This window comes from Scleropages formosus, chromosome 11 (assembly GCF_900964775.1).
Source record: "Scleropages formosus chromosome 11, fSclFor1.1, whole genome shotgun sequence".
NCBI lineage: Eukaryota > Metazoa > Chordata > Actinopteri > Osteoglossiformes > Osteoglossidae > Scleropages > Scleropages formosus.
This window is the reverse complement of record NC_041816.1, coordinates 17813516-17831271: the sequence shown is the minus strand read 5'-3', so window position 1 is coordinate 17831271 and position 17756 is coordinate 17813516. Positions and strand designations below refer to the sequence as shown.

The 17756-nt window shown below is 43.8% G+C and overlaps 1 protein-coding gene and 1 long non-coding RNA gene across 5 annotated transcripts in view; one reads left to right on the top strand and one right to left on the bottom strand.

The window, feature by feature from the left end:
- Positions 1 to 12611, bottom strand: part of mpped2a (metallophosphoesterase domain containing 2a) — a 38504-nt gene extending 25893 nt beyond the window's left edge. The window contains exons 1-3 of one of the 4 annotated variants that reach the window (XM_018763121.2): positions 12341 to 12611; positions 9541 to 9784; positions 1003 to 1184 (exon numbers count right to left, since the gene is read on the bottom strand). In XM_018763121.2, the coding sequence (XP_018618637.1) occupies positions 1003 to 1184; positions 9541 to 9668 (310 nt within the window). In that variant the 5' untranslated portion in view covers positions 9669 to 9784; positions 12341 to 12611. Of the gene's footprint in view, positions 1 to 1002; positions 1185 to 9540; positions 9785 to 11026; positions 11104 to 12340 lie in introns of those variants that run through there. The other 3 variants (XM_018763123.2, XM_018763122.2, XM_018763124.2) reach the window with 3 other exon arrangements.
- Positions 12612 to 14274: 1663 nt separating this feature from the next.
- Positions 14275 to 15819, top strand: LOC108940770 (uncharacterized). The gene is made up of 3 exons (XR_001966588.1): positions 14275 to 14296; positions 14678 to 14718; positions 15123 to 15819. It is a non-coding gene; the product is annotated as an uncharacterized LOC108940770 (long non-coding RNA).
- Positions 15820 to 17756: the final 1937 nt, after the last annotated feature.

Sequence of the window (17756 nt, the reverse complement as noted above, 5' to 3'; positions counted from 1 at the left end):
ATATTAATCAAAGGCACTCGCACACATGACCAGAGCACGCTGTACTCCGAAGTGGGCGTTCCTCACCCGTAAGGGTCATCTGTCATTTGTCAGTGACATTGCTATGGAGACCAAGAAACCACTTAGTAAGAGGAGGAACACAGAGGCATAAGGGGATGGGAGAGGGACGAATTGTGCATTTCCAGTTAAAGATGCAAGCCATCAATATAACTCATGTCTGAAGTGCCAGAAGTATTGTCGGTGTGTGGGTCCAAATTGAATTCCACTTGTAGCCAATTCTTTGTGAGAATGAACCGCTCTACCCAATATTTCTGCAGCTTTTGAATTTTCCTTTGACAATGGCAAAAGAAATGTGTTCCTCTTGTGTCAGTGATGCAAGCACAACTTCTCTTTGATATCAACAGCACATAATTCTTTGAAAATTGTGAATACTAGCACAATCATCCCTTGCAAGAATATCAGACAAAACTTAAAAAACACAAACTGAAACCTCATAAAGAAAGAAAACCTGTGTAGGATTTTTCAACTGAAAGTAACTAAAATACAGAAAATTACAAAGTGTACAGGAAAGGGAAATGGCCACATAAACAATATAACAAGGAAATGGTAGTTCAGTAGAGGAAGAATAAAGAGCATCATATTAAATTAGCCATAACAGATAACTGCAGGAAAACAGAAAAAGGAGAATTTTTAAATTGAATAACAGCAGGTAAACTAAATAAATGTGGTACCCCACCCATTGCACAAATGCAAACCCTGTTATTGAACAGGAAGTGGAATTTCAACACACGTCTCATCAGATAGAAATGCAGCTGATATACAGCATGCTTGATGTTTCTCTTTATCTGAAAGCAGATATAAAGCTGGCAACCTCCTTTATCAGCCGTCAAAAGTAACTAAAGCTATCTAATTGAATTACTGTAGGACTCACTGAATGGTACTTAGATGGAATGGAGGTTAATAGGGGTGAGGGCAAAGAATAGGAAATAATGAAGTCTTTACCTAACCAGTCGTTAAACTTCTTGACCTCGGAGGGCAGGCCCAGCTCCGTGAAGTCACCCATGTGTAGCAGCACGTCGCCGTATGGCATCTGGATGCCATCTGTCCGTGAGTGTGTGTCAGAGACGCAGACAAAACGCGTGTGGCCGGCTGGCTTGGGAGTGTCGTAAGGGATGGGGTCCACCCTGTCACCGAACAGAGCACACGAGCAAAGGACAAGTTAACTGAGAGGGCTCCATGGAGGAGTCAGGGGTGTCCCAGGGTACACGGGTCAGAGAAACACAGAGACTAGTCTGGTGCTATACACGTCAGAAACAACATGCTGAATTACCGAGAGTTTTTAATCCCAGTCATACTGTATGCCGCACTATCAGGTCTGGTGTCAACAGTGTGTCTTCCTCCTTCCTTACTTGCTGCTAATGCTGGCCTGTTGTTAAGGAGACATATGAGGACCCTCTCTTGAAGAATAGAAGTGTACATGCTTATTAGGAAGATAGAACAGGAGGGCGAAGGGGTTGAAAATACATCCCCTGAAAGCAAATCAAATGAAATCCCTCAAAAGTCCCATAAAACACAAGCATTACTGGTTAATGTTGTGACCCAGACATATACTTGAGGTCATGATACATTTCACATTACAAGTCTGTCTTTGTCCTTCAGTCAGCTGATGCAACTAAATTAATACATCATTGCAATAATACATTCGTATACCAACTGAACAATAATTAGAGTTTGAAAAAAAATCTTCGGTTAAGTGTAATAAAACATACTCCTCTGGCATGCTGGATATATTGTTGTTTGCATTAAAACCTAAGCTGACTGGTTAAAAAAAAAAAAATAAATAAAAGAAAAAAAAAAAACAACACTTTATGCTGAAGCCTGACATTTTGCAAGTAGTTCTTCCAAAAGGATTTTTCTCCCAGCATATATGGGAATCATTCATGATTCATCTGGAAATCCTTTTCATTTATTTCTGAAGGGTATCTTAAATAAATAAATAAATAAATAAATAAATAAAAAAATAATCTAAACATTCTCTAAATGAAAAGGAACAGATCTTGGTCATAACTGAAGTTAGCAATATGGAATTCACTGTTCTTCCCTGCCCATTATTTAATTACTGAAATGGGATATCAACCATGTGATTCTGCCGAAAGCACGTATTACCTGCACAATTAATTGATACATGTATGAACTGATCAAAAGTGTAAAAAGAGGCAGGTTTAAATTGCACGTGGTGAAAAAAGTAAGGAAAAAAAAATGAAAGCGAGTTACTTAGGACACGCAGGCTTTGCACTGAAGCTTGAACTGTTTGCAGAGAAAACTGCACTGTGATTGTTTCCAGAATATAGGAGAGTGAGGCTCAGACCTGCAGTGAGAAACATTAACCCCCGGCACTCTGCCATGCAGCAGACGCAGCCTCAGTGAGAAAGTTAAGCTTGCAGCTTGGGACTGCAGGTCCTTTTGCCATGTGGAGATGTTGGGTAGCAAACCAAGCAGGACTGCAGCGGCACATGCACATTTATGCATCTGTGTGTACGTGCCCATGTGCAGTTCTGTCATGGGGGGAGATTGTGAGTGGTAGGAGTGCATCTGAAATTGACCACCCACATGGTAAATTACTGCCCTGGAAAACACAAACTAAAGAGAACTGAAAGATTATGTGGCCCAGAAAAAATATGTTATTGATCTGGTGCAGCAAACAGCACTGTTCTGGTAGGACGAGGGGTGGGGACACAAGGCAGAGTGGCTGATGAGATCCTGTCATCAAGGCTGGGCCAAGCCAGGCCAGCATGAGAGGGACTCAGCACATCCCTGTCCCTTGTTACCCTTACTCTTCATTTCATCTGTCTTATTTGTGTCCTTAAAACACCATCCAAAAGCAGACTGGCACAAATAAAAAAATGGTAATTCTCCAGTTGCTGCAGCTTCCTGCCCTAATCCTTCTGTAAAAAAAACAAGAACAGGGCCATTTCAACTAGACTGTGCCATTCCAAGGGTTCTGACAACACTAATTAGACCAAGCTAGTCCCACTGCGTGCAAACCACCAAAAGCCCAACTGATGGCTCCACTACTGAGAAGCTGCTCTGAAAATGAGTGATCTTCACACATCTGGGTGGATCAGTAAACCTCACTAGTTTCCTTCTCTTCTCTTGGTCTTTTCACACATTCTGCACTGGTCAACAATCAGCATGTCTAACGACTGTCAAGCTATCCTCTCATTTGAAGCAAGTTCTGTCTCTTTCCTTCCACCATACATTGGGCTTCCAACCAAAAACAGAAATCATTTCGATTCAGATGTGGATTAACCATCCTACGGGTTTATTTCGGCGTAAATCATGTTGAAGTAGACCAGGATTCCAAAAAAAGAAAACATTACTGATTTTAAACAAATCCTGGAATCATACCAGCCAACAAAAAAGGCCAACATTGATAATGTTATCATATAGCCTGCACATGGTCTACAGTTTTCAGTAGCCCTTAAGGAATGAGAATTTATTGGTTACATATTCCTCAATATAACCAAAAAGCCACCTGTCCAATACACTTTTACAGTATATACTCTGACAGTTTAAACTAGGTTAAAAACAGGCATGTAAATTTGTTCAAGGCATTTCAAGTACTCCTGCTGACTGACATCTCCAAACAGTAGGGCCATTTCTGGAGCCCACACACACTTCACAAGCATATGTGGTTACTGGCTTCTGCAGAAGCACTTTAAAACAAAATACAAGGGACAACCTTTCCTCTCACATCCGTTTACTGAACAAGCTTGACTAAAATAAGCCTGTCTTTAACATCACGATAACAGGAACAATTGACATGCAAAGCGCTTGAGATGTTTGCAGTTTCGCGATCAACCTCATGACCTTTTGGGACAAGACCACCCCTTTGCTGATGATGCAACATGGCTGCTCTGTCTTGAAAATCCACATCTTAGTCCAAGCTTATTGTGAGGGTGCTAAGCAGGCATAACTTGCATGGAAGACCCAGGAGACGACAACTCTAAGACAGTGCTAGGACGTTATCCTAGGAGCCTGTGGATGGACAGCAGTTAACTACACACTGACCCTGCTGCTCTCCAACCTCACCCTCATTGCCCTGCATTCATCCCACTTTTTCAAGGCACTTTCAACTCCAGACATGCAGAACAGCTGCTGCAGGACCTCATAACAAGCACTGTTTCCTGGATTCAACGCAAGTGTCCACCCAACAAAACAAAAACAAACACACTGATAAATAAGGGTAATGCAGGTGCCTCACAGTTCAAGGGCCAAGCATTTGGACATGGATTCACATTCTGTATGGAGTTTACCCATGATTCTGTAGGTATCCTCCAGGTGAACCAATTTCCTCCCACAGTCCAAAGACATGTTTCAGGTGAACCAGTGATACTAAATTGCCCATCATATGTGACTGTGTGTGCTACATTAATCTGTTGGATAAGTTGATTGTGTACCTATGGTAAACTCAAAACAATCACGTCCATTATATCAACTATTCAGATAAATGTGGGATTAAGCAGAGCTAGCAGATGAAACAATTGTACTGGGCTGACAGGTTCTACACAAGAGAACTCAAGTCAACCCACCACATCTACAGCTCCTCTGTGGGAGGGTTAACCTCTCCCATCTGCTCAGAGATGCAGCAAGGGCTTGAATGTTGCAAAGGCCAAGAGAAACTGCTTCTTTCTTAGAGGAACACCTGCTCGCCAATGAGTGGCACTGACAATCAGAGTGGCCTCTCCCCGCCCACTGTAACATGCTAGTCATTATGCCCCAACAATTTTTATTCAGCAGCCAAGAAAGGCAGTAACCCCTTAGGCCAAAGGGCTGTTGTCAAATCACTAATCTACTCCAGGTCAATCCTGCCCTCCTTTACAGGTAATAAATATATGACTAACTTTCATAAGCAGTAGTGTGTTTCACAGCAGTAACAGCCACAATGTTTCTGCAAGTGGTGCAAGGTCAAAAGCATGAATCACGAATTGCTTTGACATTTCCACTGAAATGCCACTTCCTTATTTTCGTCAATCGAGATTAGGCATTTTTTTCCTCTAAAAAAAAAAAAAAAAAATCATTAACGGAGACATTGGGTGAAACTTCGCATAAAAATTGCAGTATACCTTTCTAAGATAAAATTGTGGGAAGATGGTATTTGTAGGATATCTTAGTGCTCAAGAGTCATTGAAACTTCAGGAGACTTAATTGGGGATATTCTACTGTAAATAATACCACATTTGTAGCCAGGCTTAATAGCCAGTGGCCAAGATTTCATTTGATAAAGGAGCCTAACCATACAAACCATTGCCCATGAATATTTCAGAGAAACCTGATTGTGGAAGTACAGGAAGAAATGAAGGCGATGCAGGAAATGCCCTCCATCACCAGCTCAGAAAACCCTTTGAAGGGAATAGTATGCCCACTGTATGCATCTGTTCTTGGAGGTGCATGTCCTTATCACCCCCACACAGTGGCCACTGTATCCAGTGGTAGCTACCCAATCCTTGGCTGGGGCACAACTACAACGATAATCACCGCAGGTACCAAACACTTAGTACATCTCGCCTCCATGCTCTTTCTTCCTCTTACTGCTCTGAGGTGAAACATCTAAAACACATGTGTGACCCTCCTCCCTCAACCAGTCTGGAAAGCAATTCAGAAAAAGCGGGGGGAAAAAAGCAGCGTGCCTACCTTATCTACTCGTTTTCAGCTGTCCCTGTTAATTTAATGAACAGCTGAGAACCTAACCAAAAACTGAAACGTTTTTAATCTTTGCTGATATATAAATCAAAAGAAAGAAAAAACTGAAGTACACGGTGACATACAAAAATACGAGAAAAGAACACAAATAAATAATTTTGCCACAGCATCACAAGGAGATCAGAGCAGTGTAGCCCTCCCTCGTACGTCGTGGTGACATAGACATTGTGTTCAAAGATTATTTTGAGAAATATATTCAGCCTCCAGACATGGCTTTTATTAATCTGGAACAGCTAATTACTCTACCATCAATCCACAGCTATAGGTAAGTCTGCCCAACTGAGCATTTGTTCTTGTCCTTTTTGACCTGAAGTCAGTTAAAGCTAGAGCACTCAAAGAGGGGGTGCTCTGCTCTCAGACCGATGCCTGCAGTGCACCACTGATGTAGAGGCAGCGTCATGACACAGACTTGTGTGTCGACCCATTGTGACAATAAACAAAGGAAAAGGGCGCATTGACATGCTGTCACCCAGGCATGCTGGCACCAGTTGCCTCCCCAAAAAAGTACCTACTGCCCAACAATCCGGGAGGTAGCGAAAGTGCTCGCCTTCACATTAAATGGCACAGACAACTGATGCAGTGCTGATGTCTCTATGTAGAGATGCCCCCGGACAGGAAAAGGAATGACATCACAAACTAGAGGCTAAAAGGTGTGCTGGAACAGGCCGCCCACTTAGAATGTGGTAGTTTCGGCAGTGCCGATTTTACTCTGAGAACTTCAGTTGCGCATGGGCCTGCGCTATGTCAACTGTCACTTAACCCTCACAAGAGCAGGGGCTGAAGAACTTAAGCAGGGCTTCTCCTGTTTCCCCAGTTCAGATGGCCTTCTAGGGCGCCAGAGAAACAAAAGATCTAAACAGTTTCGGCTCCCCTCCTCCGCAAGGCCAACTTCAAGGCTTTCTCGGTGAGCTGGGCTGGACATTTTACATCACCAGACTCCTGTAAGTCTCCAGCGGCAACACTAGTCGCAGTGGCACATAGGAATAGAGTTACCGACACCCAGACAGCCATTTAATTACTCATTCACAAAAAACAGATAAACACAACTAAACCAAGAATCAAACCAGCTGGTCACAGTACAACTCTGTGTTACAACTTCAATGGAACATGCAGAATAAATGCAAAGTACAAGTTCAGGACAGATTTTCACCAGGCTTTGAGTTTTGTGAAATCTGTAAGGCCCCTCCTAAAATGCACAAGAGACTGTACTGCCCCAAGAGTGTATGTACAATAACTAGCAGAAATATTAAAAAAACTAATATACTGCAGACAACAAACAACAAGGTCTTCAAATGTGCTCCTAATGGTTAATATTGCTTTACAATGTGTTGAAATGATAAATGATTCACACTAATATAACCTTATTAATTATTCACATGATGGGAATAATTAACAAAGCAACAGAAAGATATTTTAATTACTAAATCTGAAAAAGCAAAGCATTTCCTCATATCTCAAGGTTCTTTGCTTTACAGATTAAATATGGTGAAAATATACAAGAGATTTAGTGACTACTGTTTTTTTTTTTTTTTTTACAAACTGCATTATAAGAACAAAAAAATTGGTATATTAATGGAATGGTAAAAAAAATTGAAGAAGAAAAGGTTTTGCACTTTCAGAAACACTTTCAGGGATAGGGGGTATTTAACCCTGCTACCTCAACTTCCAGAATGTGTCCAAGTCAACTGTTTCCTGTAAATTACCTCCCTGTTAATTTACATTTATTCATTCAGCTGTCACTTTTCTTCAATGCAACTTACACCATTAACCTACCTACAATTATTTACACATTTATACAGCTATAGGCAATTTTACTGCAGCAATTTAAGGTACATACCTTACTCAAGGGTACTACAGCTGTAGGTGAGGTTTGAACTGGCAACCTATGGATACAAAGTCAGCAGCTCTAAGTACTACACTATCAGCTGGCCCCATTTCTAGAAATGTTTTATTGGGGTTGCAGGTAGCATAGTGCTTAGGGCTGTTGGCTTGCACTGGAAAGACCCATGTTGGGATCCCTGTAGGACCCTAGTATTGGTGTTGTACCCTTGAACACTGTAGCTACACTGAATTGATATGTTTAAAGATAACCTTAGTAAATAAATTGTTTTAAGCAGCAAACTTAATATTTATACAAAAATTAAATGAACTCACCTTAGTGAAAAGAATCAGCTAAATTAATAAATAATTTTCATAAATCCTTAAAGGGTGATTATTTTCAGTAATTGTATCAATAATAATAGATCTGGTAATAAGTTCATCACGGATGCAGGTGGGTATTGTTTAAAAAAAACAAAAATAACTGTTCTCGAAGTATAAGAGACACTGAGCTGGACATGCACATAGTGGAGGAAAGCCTCAAGTTATTTATGACAAATCATGTTAAATGTATTCCCAAGTAAAGACATTAGCGGGCCAAACAATCTGGACAAATGCTGCTCCAAAGCTGCACAGTGTCTCATATCATGGAGCTTGACAAAAATGTGACCTGACTGGTACTTTACATATTTCTGCATGTTCTACTGAAATCAGAATTGAGGGCATATGTTTCCTGTTTCCCTGCATTATAACTCCGTGAAAGGACAAAAAAAGATAAAAGGAAAGAAAAAGACGTTATTGGAATATGGCAGTACGTTCGTGGTCTCAGACTCCTGGGATCTGTCCCCTTGACTCCAGAGTGGCGTTCCGATGCATTACTGTGGTAATTGCTATTGATTTCAGGATGACTGTATTCATTCCCCAGCCTCATATTTAGGTCACAGTGCTGTACATTGTGCCACTCTCATGTTCATAGTTGCTGTGAAAGATAGCGTCCTGTTAGTCGGCCAGGGCAGCCATAACCCACCTTTTCAAAGTGGTCTGTGAGAGCAGCTTAGGGATGAGGACAGGAAACATTAAGAGATATTAGTTTCAAAAGACCGTTTCTTGGGCTCAGGGAACACCGACTTTATTTGTACCTAAAGGAGTCTAATGCTGAGGGAACACTGGCCTTAGGCGAGCCAGATTATTATCTTGCAAATCTAAACAACGCTCATTTTCCCAGAACAGAGCACGTATTCTATCTGAAAGCCCGTGCAGGGTCTCCAGTAAGGTCCACAAGAGGGGCTGGTGGGGCCCTCCTGACTGCGTAACAAAATGCAACCAACTCACAAACCCCACTGCTAAAAATGCATCACTTGAAATGACCAACAAATTGGCCTGTGCCATGAAAGCTAAACTCTAACATTTCGACATTATGCAAAGGAATATCTGCTTGCTGTAACTACTGCATGCCTATGGGCAAAACGGCAATTTAATGCAAAACACAGTGATGCACAAATGAGTTTAAATGAGATTCACAAAAAAAGAATTTGCAATGAATTTCAATCACATGTCCTGTAGTATATTTGAACACTTGGTTGAAGGCATCACATTAGTCTCCCACAGTTATTAACCCCACAACCCAATGATCAAGCAAATAGAAAAATATTGCTATGTCGATATAAACACATACGATGCTCAGCCTTTAAAAAAAAAAAAAAAAAGTTACTGCACACCACCTTGCACTTTGGTGCTTCTACTTCAGTTTTTCCTAAAAGTTGATCACTATTAATGTGCAATATTTAATGCATTGTACCATGTTCATACATGAGAATGTGCAAGGTGATCTGGGCTATGGGTATTTTAAAAAATTCCAACATGAGCAATAACAAAGGCAAGAGTGGTTTACATGAAGGGGGGGGGGAAGAGTTTCCTGTACAATCTTGGCAGAAGCAGGGGGCACAGCGATGTACTTACATGTGGACATGGGGCGGCTGGAAGCGGCTCTGGTTGATGTTGTAGTGAGTGAAGGCCTGCGTGGGGTTAGAGCTATACTCGTCCACACTGATGGTCACTTTGCCCTGGGGCGGGATTCCATGAGCCATCCTTCCACCTTTTGGACATGAGCAGTTCACCAGGATTCGGGGCCGAGCCGCACTGCGAGCATCCTTTAGAACCTCGGCTCAGAACCACACGGACCTGCAACACACCAGGTCACACGCTGTTGGCAAGACAACAGAGAGAGAGAACGAGAGGGAGAGACTAAGTCAGGAATATGGAACACAAAAGCTTAACCCAATACTACTTGTGTAACTGCTCCACAAAAACAGATTTACACCAAAGAACATTTTTTACTATTCAAATGTGAATGTCTGTCTATTAATAGAGTGCTTGCAAGAGAAAATTTTTAAACAATACAGAAAATTATTAACCTTTAACATGTTGTCCAAGGTGACTTACAATGTCAGCTAATCAACTTATAACCGATTTACCCATTTATAAAGCAAAGTATTCTAACTACATCAATTCAGGGGTAAGTAAGTACCTTGGTACTAGAGCAGGAGAGGGATTTGAACCAGAAACGTTCAGGTTAGAAAGAAAACAGCTCCAAACATTTCCTGTTGGCTCACAAAAAAAAAAAATTTGGCTGATTCTCCATATTTCTATGAATAATCACACTGCAAAAGAAAAGAAAAAAAAAGAAAAAAAAACCTGAAGAGATAAAAAGAAACCCGCTAAAACACTGTGAGGGAGTGCAGTGATTAAAAAACATGGACTTGTACCCAGAAGGTTGCTGGCTAAAATCCCACTCCTGCTGTAGCCCTCAAATTACTATAATAAAAACAACAAAAGTGTAAAAATGCAAAAAAATACAGTAAATCAAATAGGAGCAGTGCACATATAATAATAGTGGTGTGGTGAACACAGAGCTGAAGTTTAAACTGGAGGGTAAGGACTGGTGAGAAGCAACTGTCCTCTGTACATCACTAACATTCATATTTAAACTCACAATTCATATTCACATTTAAAAGTGACAAAGTCAAATGCTTCTTAGGCAGCAACCTTTGTCCATAAACATCACTTTTAGGACAAATTTGACAAAGAAATAAGAAATAATTATTCAGTCAGTCAGTGTTGTAATGCCTTGGCTTGTCGGCGGAACACACCACACAAAAACAAAACTGAAGACACAAATAAAAGAAGTATAACATTTAGAAAACAAGCATTATTAGGTTTCTCACCATCTTGTACCAATCTCTTAATTTGCTGAACGTTTTTAAAGGTCATTTGGTGCACCTGACAACTTCAGCTCTCTCGTGTTCCATATTCTTCTTCAACACAATTACAGCGGACTAAAATTCGTTTCTTCCGAGTTTTGTGGTTTTAACAACCCAATAACACATCTTTGTAATAGTCAGAACGTAAAAAACAGACTTTAAGAGGGAAAGTGCAACATTTTTACCTCAGCATGTGTCACAGGAAACCAGTGCTGTCCGTCTCCTACCTACATGTGTCACAGTGAAGCGCCACTACTGCGCTTTTCAACGGAGAAGCAACGAAAAATATCATTTAGAAAGTAGGAAGTGTCCGAAGCCCGCAGGAAAGCGCGGGACCGAGCCTGGCATCCGGCGCTCCGGGTACCGGGGACGCGCTCCTCCTCGAGCCGTCCTGGAGGCTCGCTCTCCCGGGCTCCAGCCCCGCTCTGCCTGCCCACCCGCCCGTCGCTCTGATTGATTACAGTCAGCAGCCAATGGCTTCCACATCGCACCCCCTGGCTTTTTATAGAGCTCCCCTGCCCACCGTCACTCGTCGTGCTCGACTCCTCCGGGGGGCACGCGGCCGCGGCTCCGGCATGATGAACAGTCAGTACCACGGTAAGCCGGGGCGAATCGCGCCGTGTCCCCGGGGCACGGAGTTCAACACCGAGCCGTCGTCCAGGGCAGCCGTGCAGCCTGCGACCGGCCGCGCTCCCGCGAAAGCCCCCTTCGCTTCTAAACACCGCGGCTTAGGCCTCGAAGACACACAGCGCTGTCACGCCGGGCGCGTCGCCGCGGCATCTCCCTCGACTCGTATGTGTGCGCCCACGGCCACGGCAGCGCGCTCTGCTGAACTCTGACCGGAGGCCGGCCCCGGGACAGGAGAGCGCTGTGGGAGCCCAAGAGCCGCAGAAAGAGGCGTGTGTGAGTCGTGCAGTACGGGGAAAGGTTACCCACTCACGGCAGTCACCGGATGATCACAGCCGAGCTAACGCGCTAGTAGTAGCTAGCACGCAGTGCGGCCAGCGGAGACTCTCACAGCGAAACCTCCCCCTGCCTTGCAGCCTCAGACCCCGCGCTTTCGCGTTACATAATGAATCGCGGCCCGGCCGGCGGCTTAGTGTGGCACCGCGGGAACCCGGGGAGGCAGGAGTGCCAGTGGGAAGGAGCGCGCTCGCGGCGGGCTCGTCCGCTCAGCCGCGGCGCGCTGCCGGAGCGGACGGGGGGGACGGAGCCCAAGATGAACCCCTGACACCGCCAAGCGCAGGATCACCGCGCCGCCCTCCACAATGCCATTCTTTGCACAAAACAGCGCGGGGCTCGTGAAATAAGCCCTAACTGTCCATTTTTATCAGAAATTATCTCACGAATTTGGGCATGTGCGCGACGAGAGCGCGCGGCTCGCAGTCGCTGCCTTCCCCCGGCCGGCGGTAACTGACAAGGCACCTCTAACCCACGGCTTTGTGTCTTGTTATTTTTTCCTCGCTCGCGACAGGCGCGCTTAATCGGGAGGTGATTACCTTTGCTTCGGCCGGGAAATGTGCCGGGGTCGCCCTCTGCGCTGCTACAGAAGCCGATCCATAGAGTGCGGACGCGGGCTCGGCGGCTGGAGAGGTCGCGGTCGGAGCGGGCAGGGCAGAACCTTCGACCCTGAGGGACCCCCGGCTGGCTCTCGGTGGAAGTGAGACAGACAGGAGCGCCGAGCGGGCGGGAGGGAGAGAGAGAGAGCGCGCGAGAGCACAGCCTCGATCTGGGAGGAGGGGAGTCGGAGAGCGCGGCGCGCGGCGAGGAGGGAGCGCCACCGGGGTCAGGGAGCGGGGCGGGGAGCGACGCGGGAGCGCGAGCAGAGGTCACGACGAGCACGCGAACGCGCGGGCACGCGCCTCATTCACTGTACCGTGAGGAGGAGGCGGCGGCGGCGCTGCGTCTCCTCCACGTGTGCGTTTCTTTTTGTTTTTGTCTTCTTTCTTTGTGCCGCTTTTTTTATTTTGCGCAAATCGAATGTCTTGCTACCGAACAAGCATCGAATAAAATCACCTTACTGTGTGTGTTACTGAGAACCCGGAAGGCTTTTGAGTGAAATGTGGGAACGTCCGAAATGAAAATATTTTGTCTTAAACACAGTATAGAATGAGTGAAACTGGCAGTGTTTAGCAGTACCTGCCTACGGTACAGTCCCAGTCACTCGACAATCCATTAACCACAGGCAATGGAGTGTATGTGAATTGATAATTGCAACAAATTGTTCATTGTTACCGAAGCACAGTTTTTTTTTATATGCATATTTAGCTGAATGGTAAAAGCTGTTAAGCAAATACTGTACAGTTGTTTGAAAGAAATGAGCCGTAATAGGTACCATTATCTGGTACCATTATTCTCTTTTATAGGTGTTGTCCAAGAAGTTAATAGCATCCTCTTCAAGTAATCAAATTGTTTTGTTTTCTTCAGCTAGGATATGATACAGTTTTTTTTTTTTTTTTTTGTGGGGGGGTTATTAAGTTTATATCTTAAGCAAAATTGCACATTGGTTATTAATACTGAAAGGATGGGTGTGTTTTAAAAAGATCTTAAAGGAGCACTGATCAGGGAAACTGAATAGTTGGTATGAGATCCAGACGAAACGGAAAGATACGCAAGGAGTTTTAAGTTGCGGAATGGGGCTATTTAGGGCCTGTATGAGGGGCTGTTGATGATGTCTTGTCGACGTGGACGCGAATGCGTAGGCCGCTGGAACTTACCGTAGAGGATGTGACGCACCTTCGCTTAGTATCGGCAGCTCGGAGAGGTGCGGAGATGCCCCTGCGTTCACCGCACCTGTCAGAGCCGGCGTGCAATCCCTTCTGTTGCTGCAGAGAGGCTAAAAGGAAGGGCACTGCTAGCTGTGCAGTGTGACTCTTGCAAGGCCAACGTGTGCTCACACACACACACACACACACACACACTCTCTCTGACCGAAGCCTCTTGTCCCAAGCAGGGTTGTGGTGAGCCAGAGCCTAACCCGGCAACACAGGGCGTAAGGCTGGAGGGGGAGGGGACACACCCCGGATGGGATGCCAGTCCATCACAAGGCACCCAAGGCGGGACTCGAACCCCAGACCCGCCGGAGAGCAGGACCCGGCCAAGCCCGCTGCGCCACCGCAACCCCCCCACGACGTGTGCTCGGCCCCCCTGTTTTTTTTTTTTTTTTTTTTTTTTTTTTTCTTATGATGGGGTTGGGGGGTGCGGTGGCGCAGTGGGTTGGACCGCAGTCCTGCTCTTGGGTGGGTCTGGGGTTCGAGTCCCACTTGGGGTGCCTTGTGACGGACTGGCGTCCCGTCCTGGGTGTGTCCCCTCCCCTTCCGGCCTTACGCCCTGTGTTACCGGGTAGGCTCCGGTTCCCCGTGACCCCGTATGGGACAAGCGGTTCTGAAAATGTGTGTGTGTGTGTGTGTGTGTGTGTGTGTGTGTGTGTGTGTATGATGGGGTTTTAATGGCAGGTATATTGTTTCATTTTCATTAGAGAATATGTTTAATTTTCAGGGGTCAAAATGAAAAAATTAAGGTCTTAATAACAGAAACAGTTATAACTGTATGATAATCATTGCAGCATCGTGTGCAGAGTGATTGCGATTGTATTTTTGTATGAAATGGAAAAATTGCATCTGAAACACTGCCCCCCAAATTGAATTATTATGAAAGGGTGGCTTGTCTTGTATTATTTCATGCAACCTGCCATGCATTTACATCCTTGGCCAGAAAGCCAGGCAGTGTGGTTTTTCTAATTTTACTGACATGCTTCAATTTCTGAGGACCATCATTGCACTTTCCTACTGTACAGCCTGCAGAGTAATTTCCATCTGACTTTCTCTTATCTCCAGAAATACATTTCCATCTACTAGCCGCTGGGTCCTAATGTGGGGTGAGTTTAAATTTCATTCAGAGAAGGCTACATTTAAACATTTGACCACCATTTGTTCCTCTGGTTACATAAAAATTATATTAAAATACAAGGTCCCGGTGTCAAATGAAAAATGGTTTTTGTCATGAATTTTTTATTGCATTTCCATCCTAATCACATTTTTACAATAGAAAATGTAAATGTTATGTAGAATATAAAAATTTTCAGTATATTTTATAGCCAAGTATAAAAAGGTAATATGAATTCCATCGAAATATTTAAGAAATAAAACAAAAGGACAGAGGATGGATTTCAGTTCTAAAAGTTGTATCTTCTTATAGTATTTGATTTTGATAAAACCCACTTCTACGGTAGACTTTTTAGTTTTTTTTACTGTTGTTCATTACATCTCTTGTCATCAACAGATCAAATTGGTGGCAATGAAGAGGTGACCAAAGAAAAAATGACAAGGCATTCTCGGTGTTAAGTACGCAGCAGCACATTTGTTCTGAGGTTTATTTTTTTAGTATAATACTGATAAAATGTAGAACAGCACAGTATTTCATAAGTTATTTCAGGGAGAAATTTGAATATTTTGTGATAATACTGTATAAATAAAAAATGTAGATACGGCAATTATACAAAATACCATCAGTAAAAAAGAACATAAAAAACAGGGTCTGTAATATTTTCTGTCTTTGCATATCATGGGGCAATTAAAATCAGAAAATTTTTCCAGACAGTATCAATATGACGTTGCAAAATTGACGGTTATAGCTAGATATTTAACTTGGCAACCCATGCAACTGTGTTATAAACAAGGAAATCACTTTTGCATTGCAATGTTCTGATTTTAACTCAATATAATGAAGAATACTGTTATATATAGAGTAGGTTAGCACTGTCAGTACAATTCATTGCCAATTGTCATGTAAGCAAAAAGGGTGAAACACTAAAGAAATCTTCAGATACTAGCATCAGATGTTTCCTCATATAAACAAATGTAATTTGACTGAAAAATACCAAATACACTATGCAAAAATAGCCTGCAGCAGTGGTACCATGCTATAGAACACTTTTGTCTAAATACGGTTCCATTGCTTTTACATTGGTTCAGATGTTTTCCGCCTCTGTTTCAAGTATATTTATTACTTTCACATATCATATGTGGTTTGTCAATGTAGGATTTGTCATAGAATGAGAAGTGTTTTTAAAGTAAATGCTTTATTTAATTTAAATTTGATGAATCCTAGAAGCTCGATGACTGTCTAATTAGTAGAAAGATTTAATAAAAAATCTTGCAGTCAAGTACAAGAAAGTACAGAGGAATGTGTTCAAGGACATGTAACCCTCAAATCAATTTTACACAATATGCTACATTAAATAAAGTTATGACTTGATTTTGACCTTGTCTTTCTCTTAGATGTGCAGAATTTTGGAAAATTATATATTTTGGCTCAATGATTAAAAATGCCTTAAGTAGTGAAAATCAACTCGACATGAATGAAAATGGTTCCTGAAAGATTTCTGAAATGCCACTTCTTCAACCTAGCTCACATAGTGACAAAAGGGTCTACGAAGTAAGAGCCGTCTGTTTTTATTATAAACAGTCCGTAACCTCGTGTTACGGTTTTATCAGATGCCAAGTACTACACTAGCCACATTATACAGGGCCCGGCATTCACCATATGGGACTGTTTAAGGTCTCCATCGTGTACAAAGAGCGTTGCACAATCGGTCTCCTTAAAGGCGCTCCACCAGGACTGCTCCGGAGATAAGTACGTTGTGGGAAAACGGAAAACTGCGTTAATCACCCTGAAGTGGAGCTCATATACATACGCCGCAACTGGACTTCTTAGCTGCCCTGTTCAGTGGGAAAGAATTCCTCCTGAGGCAGCATAATTCAGCTCGGTCTTTAAATCCGTAACGCACGGAGACGGCTGTGGTGTAAGATCCAACTCTCTTCTATGGTTTCTCGGCAACGGTAAATTTCGATCTCGCGGCCCAAGGCGTTCCTACGGTTCAGGCCGGTCCCATTCAGGTGCTCGACACTACTCTTCCCCTACAGACGTCGTCAGACTGAATGGTCATTTGACCCCTTGCGTCTTCATATCTACTGTCCCCTCTGGCAGCGAAAACAATATCTGCGGATCAGCAAGATATCTGGCAGTTCGCTAACGTTACAGATGTGCCGCAGACCACACACGGTGCAGCCGACATCTCGTGCCCGCTGCAGAAATCGCGTACGGCATCGACAGCAGCATTTGGGGGAGGTAATTTTCTAAAGCGCTTTGGCGGCTGTGCAGGACATCTTGCGAGCTTTTCAGACTCCGCTGCTTTTTAGTCCTATTAGCTAATGATCTGGCGTGTTTGAATGGTAAAAGAACAACAATAGCCGTGGACGATATAGAGTGTTCTACAAGCCTTGGAGTTGAACTTGTGAAAATCCAGGTCTCATCAGGGCAAGGCATAAATGCACAGTGGATGGAAATGTTAGCAAGGTCAGCGGGCAGGCGGCTGGAGGAATACAAAATGATCATATAAATGCAGTTGCGCCGTGCGTTAGCCGAGCACAGGGGTCAGAGAGCAGGGAATTCAGAAAGAGAGAAAGAAAACAGCGGAATAGGAGAGCGATACAATTACTCGGGCCAGCGTGCGGCTGCATCGGCTGAAAGCGCCCGGGAAAGGAGAGCTGGAGAGAGCGAGGGAGACAGAGCTGTCTGTGGGATAGACTGGATGCAGGTCTCATTGCTTTCCATCCCGCTGTGATGGTGTGCGTTTCCACGGCGGAGGTGCTGGGGGACAAGCAATTTGTCGTGCGCCGTGTTGATACCTTCCTAACAGGAAGATGAACAAGATACGGACAGGCCGAACAGACAAGACGATGTGCGGTCTGGAATCCGAGGGCGCTTTCGGAACGCTCTGCTCCCGATTTCGCGCCATTTCCATTTTAACTAGAATTTCAATTTCACGTCCAGACTCAATGGCTCTCCTGAACCCGCTGTAAGGAGAGACAAAGTAGCATTTTCATTGCGGAAACAATATTCTGACAGGAGCAG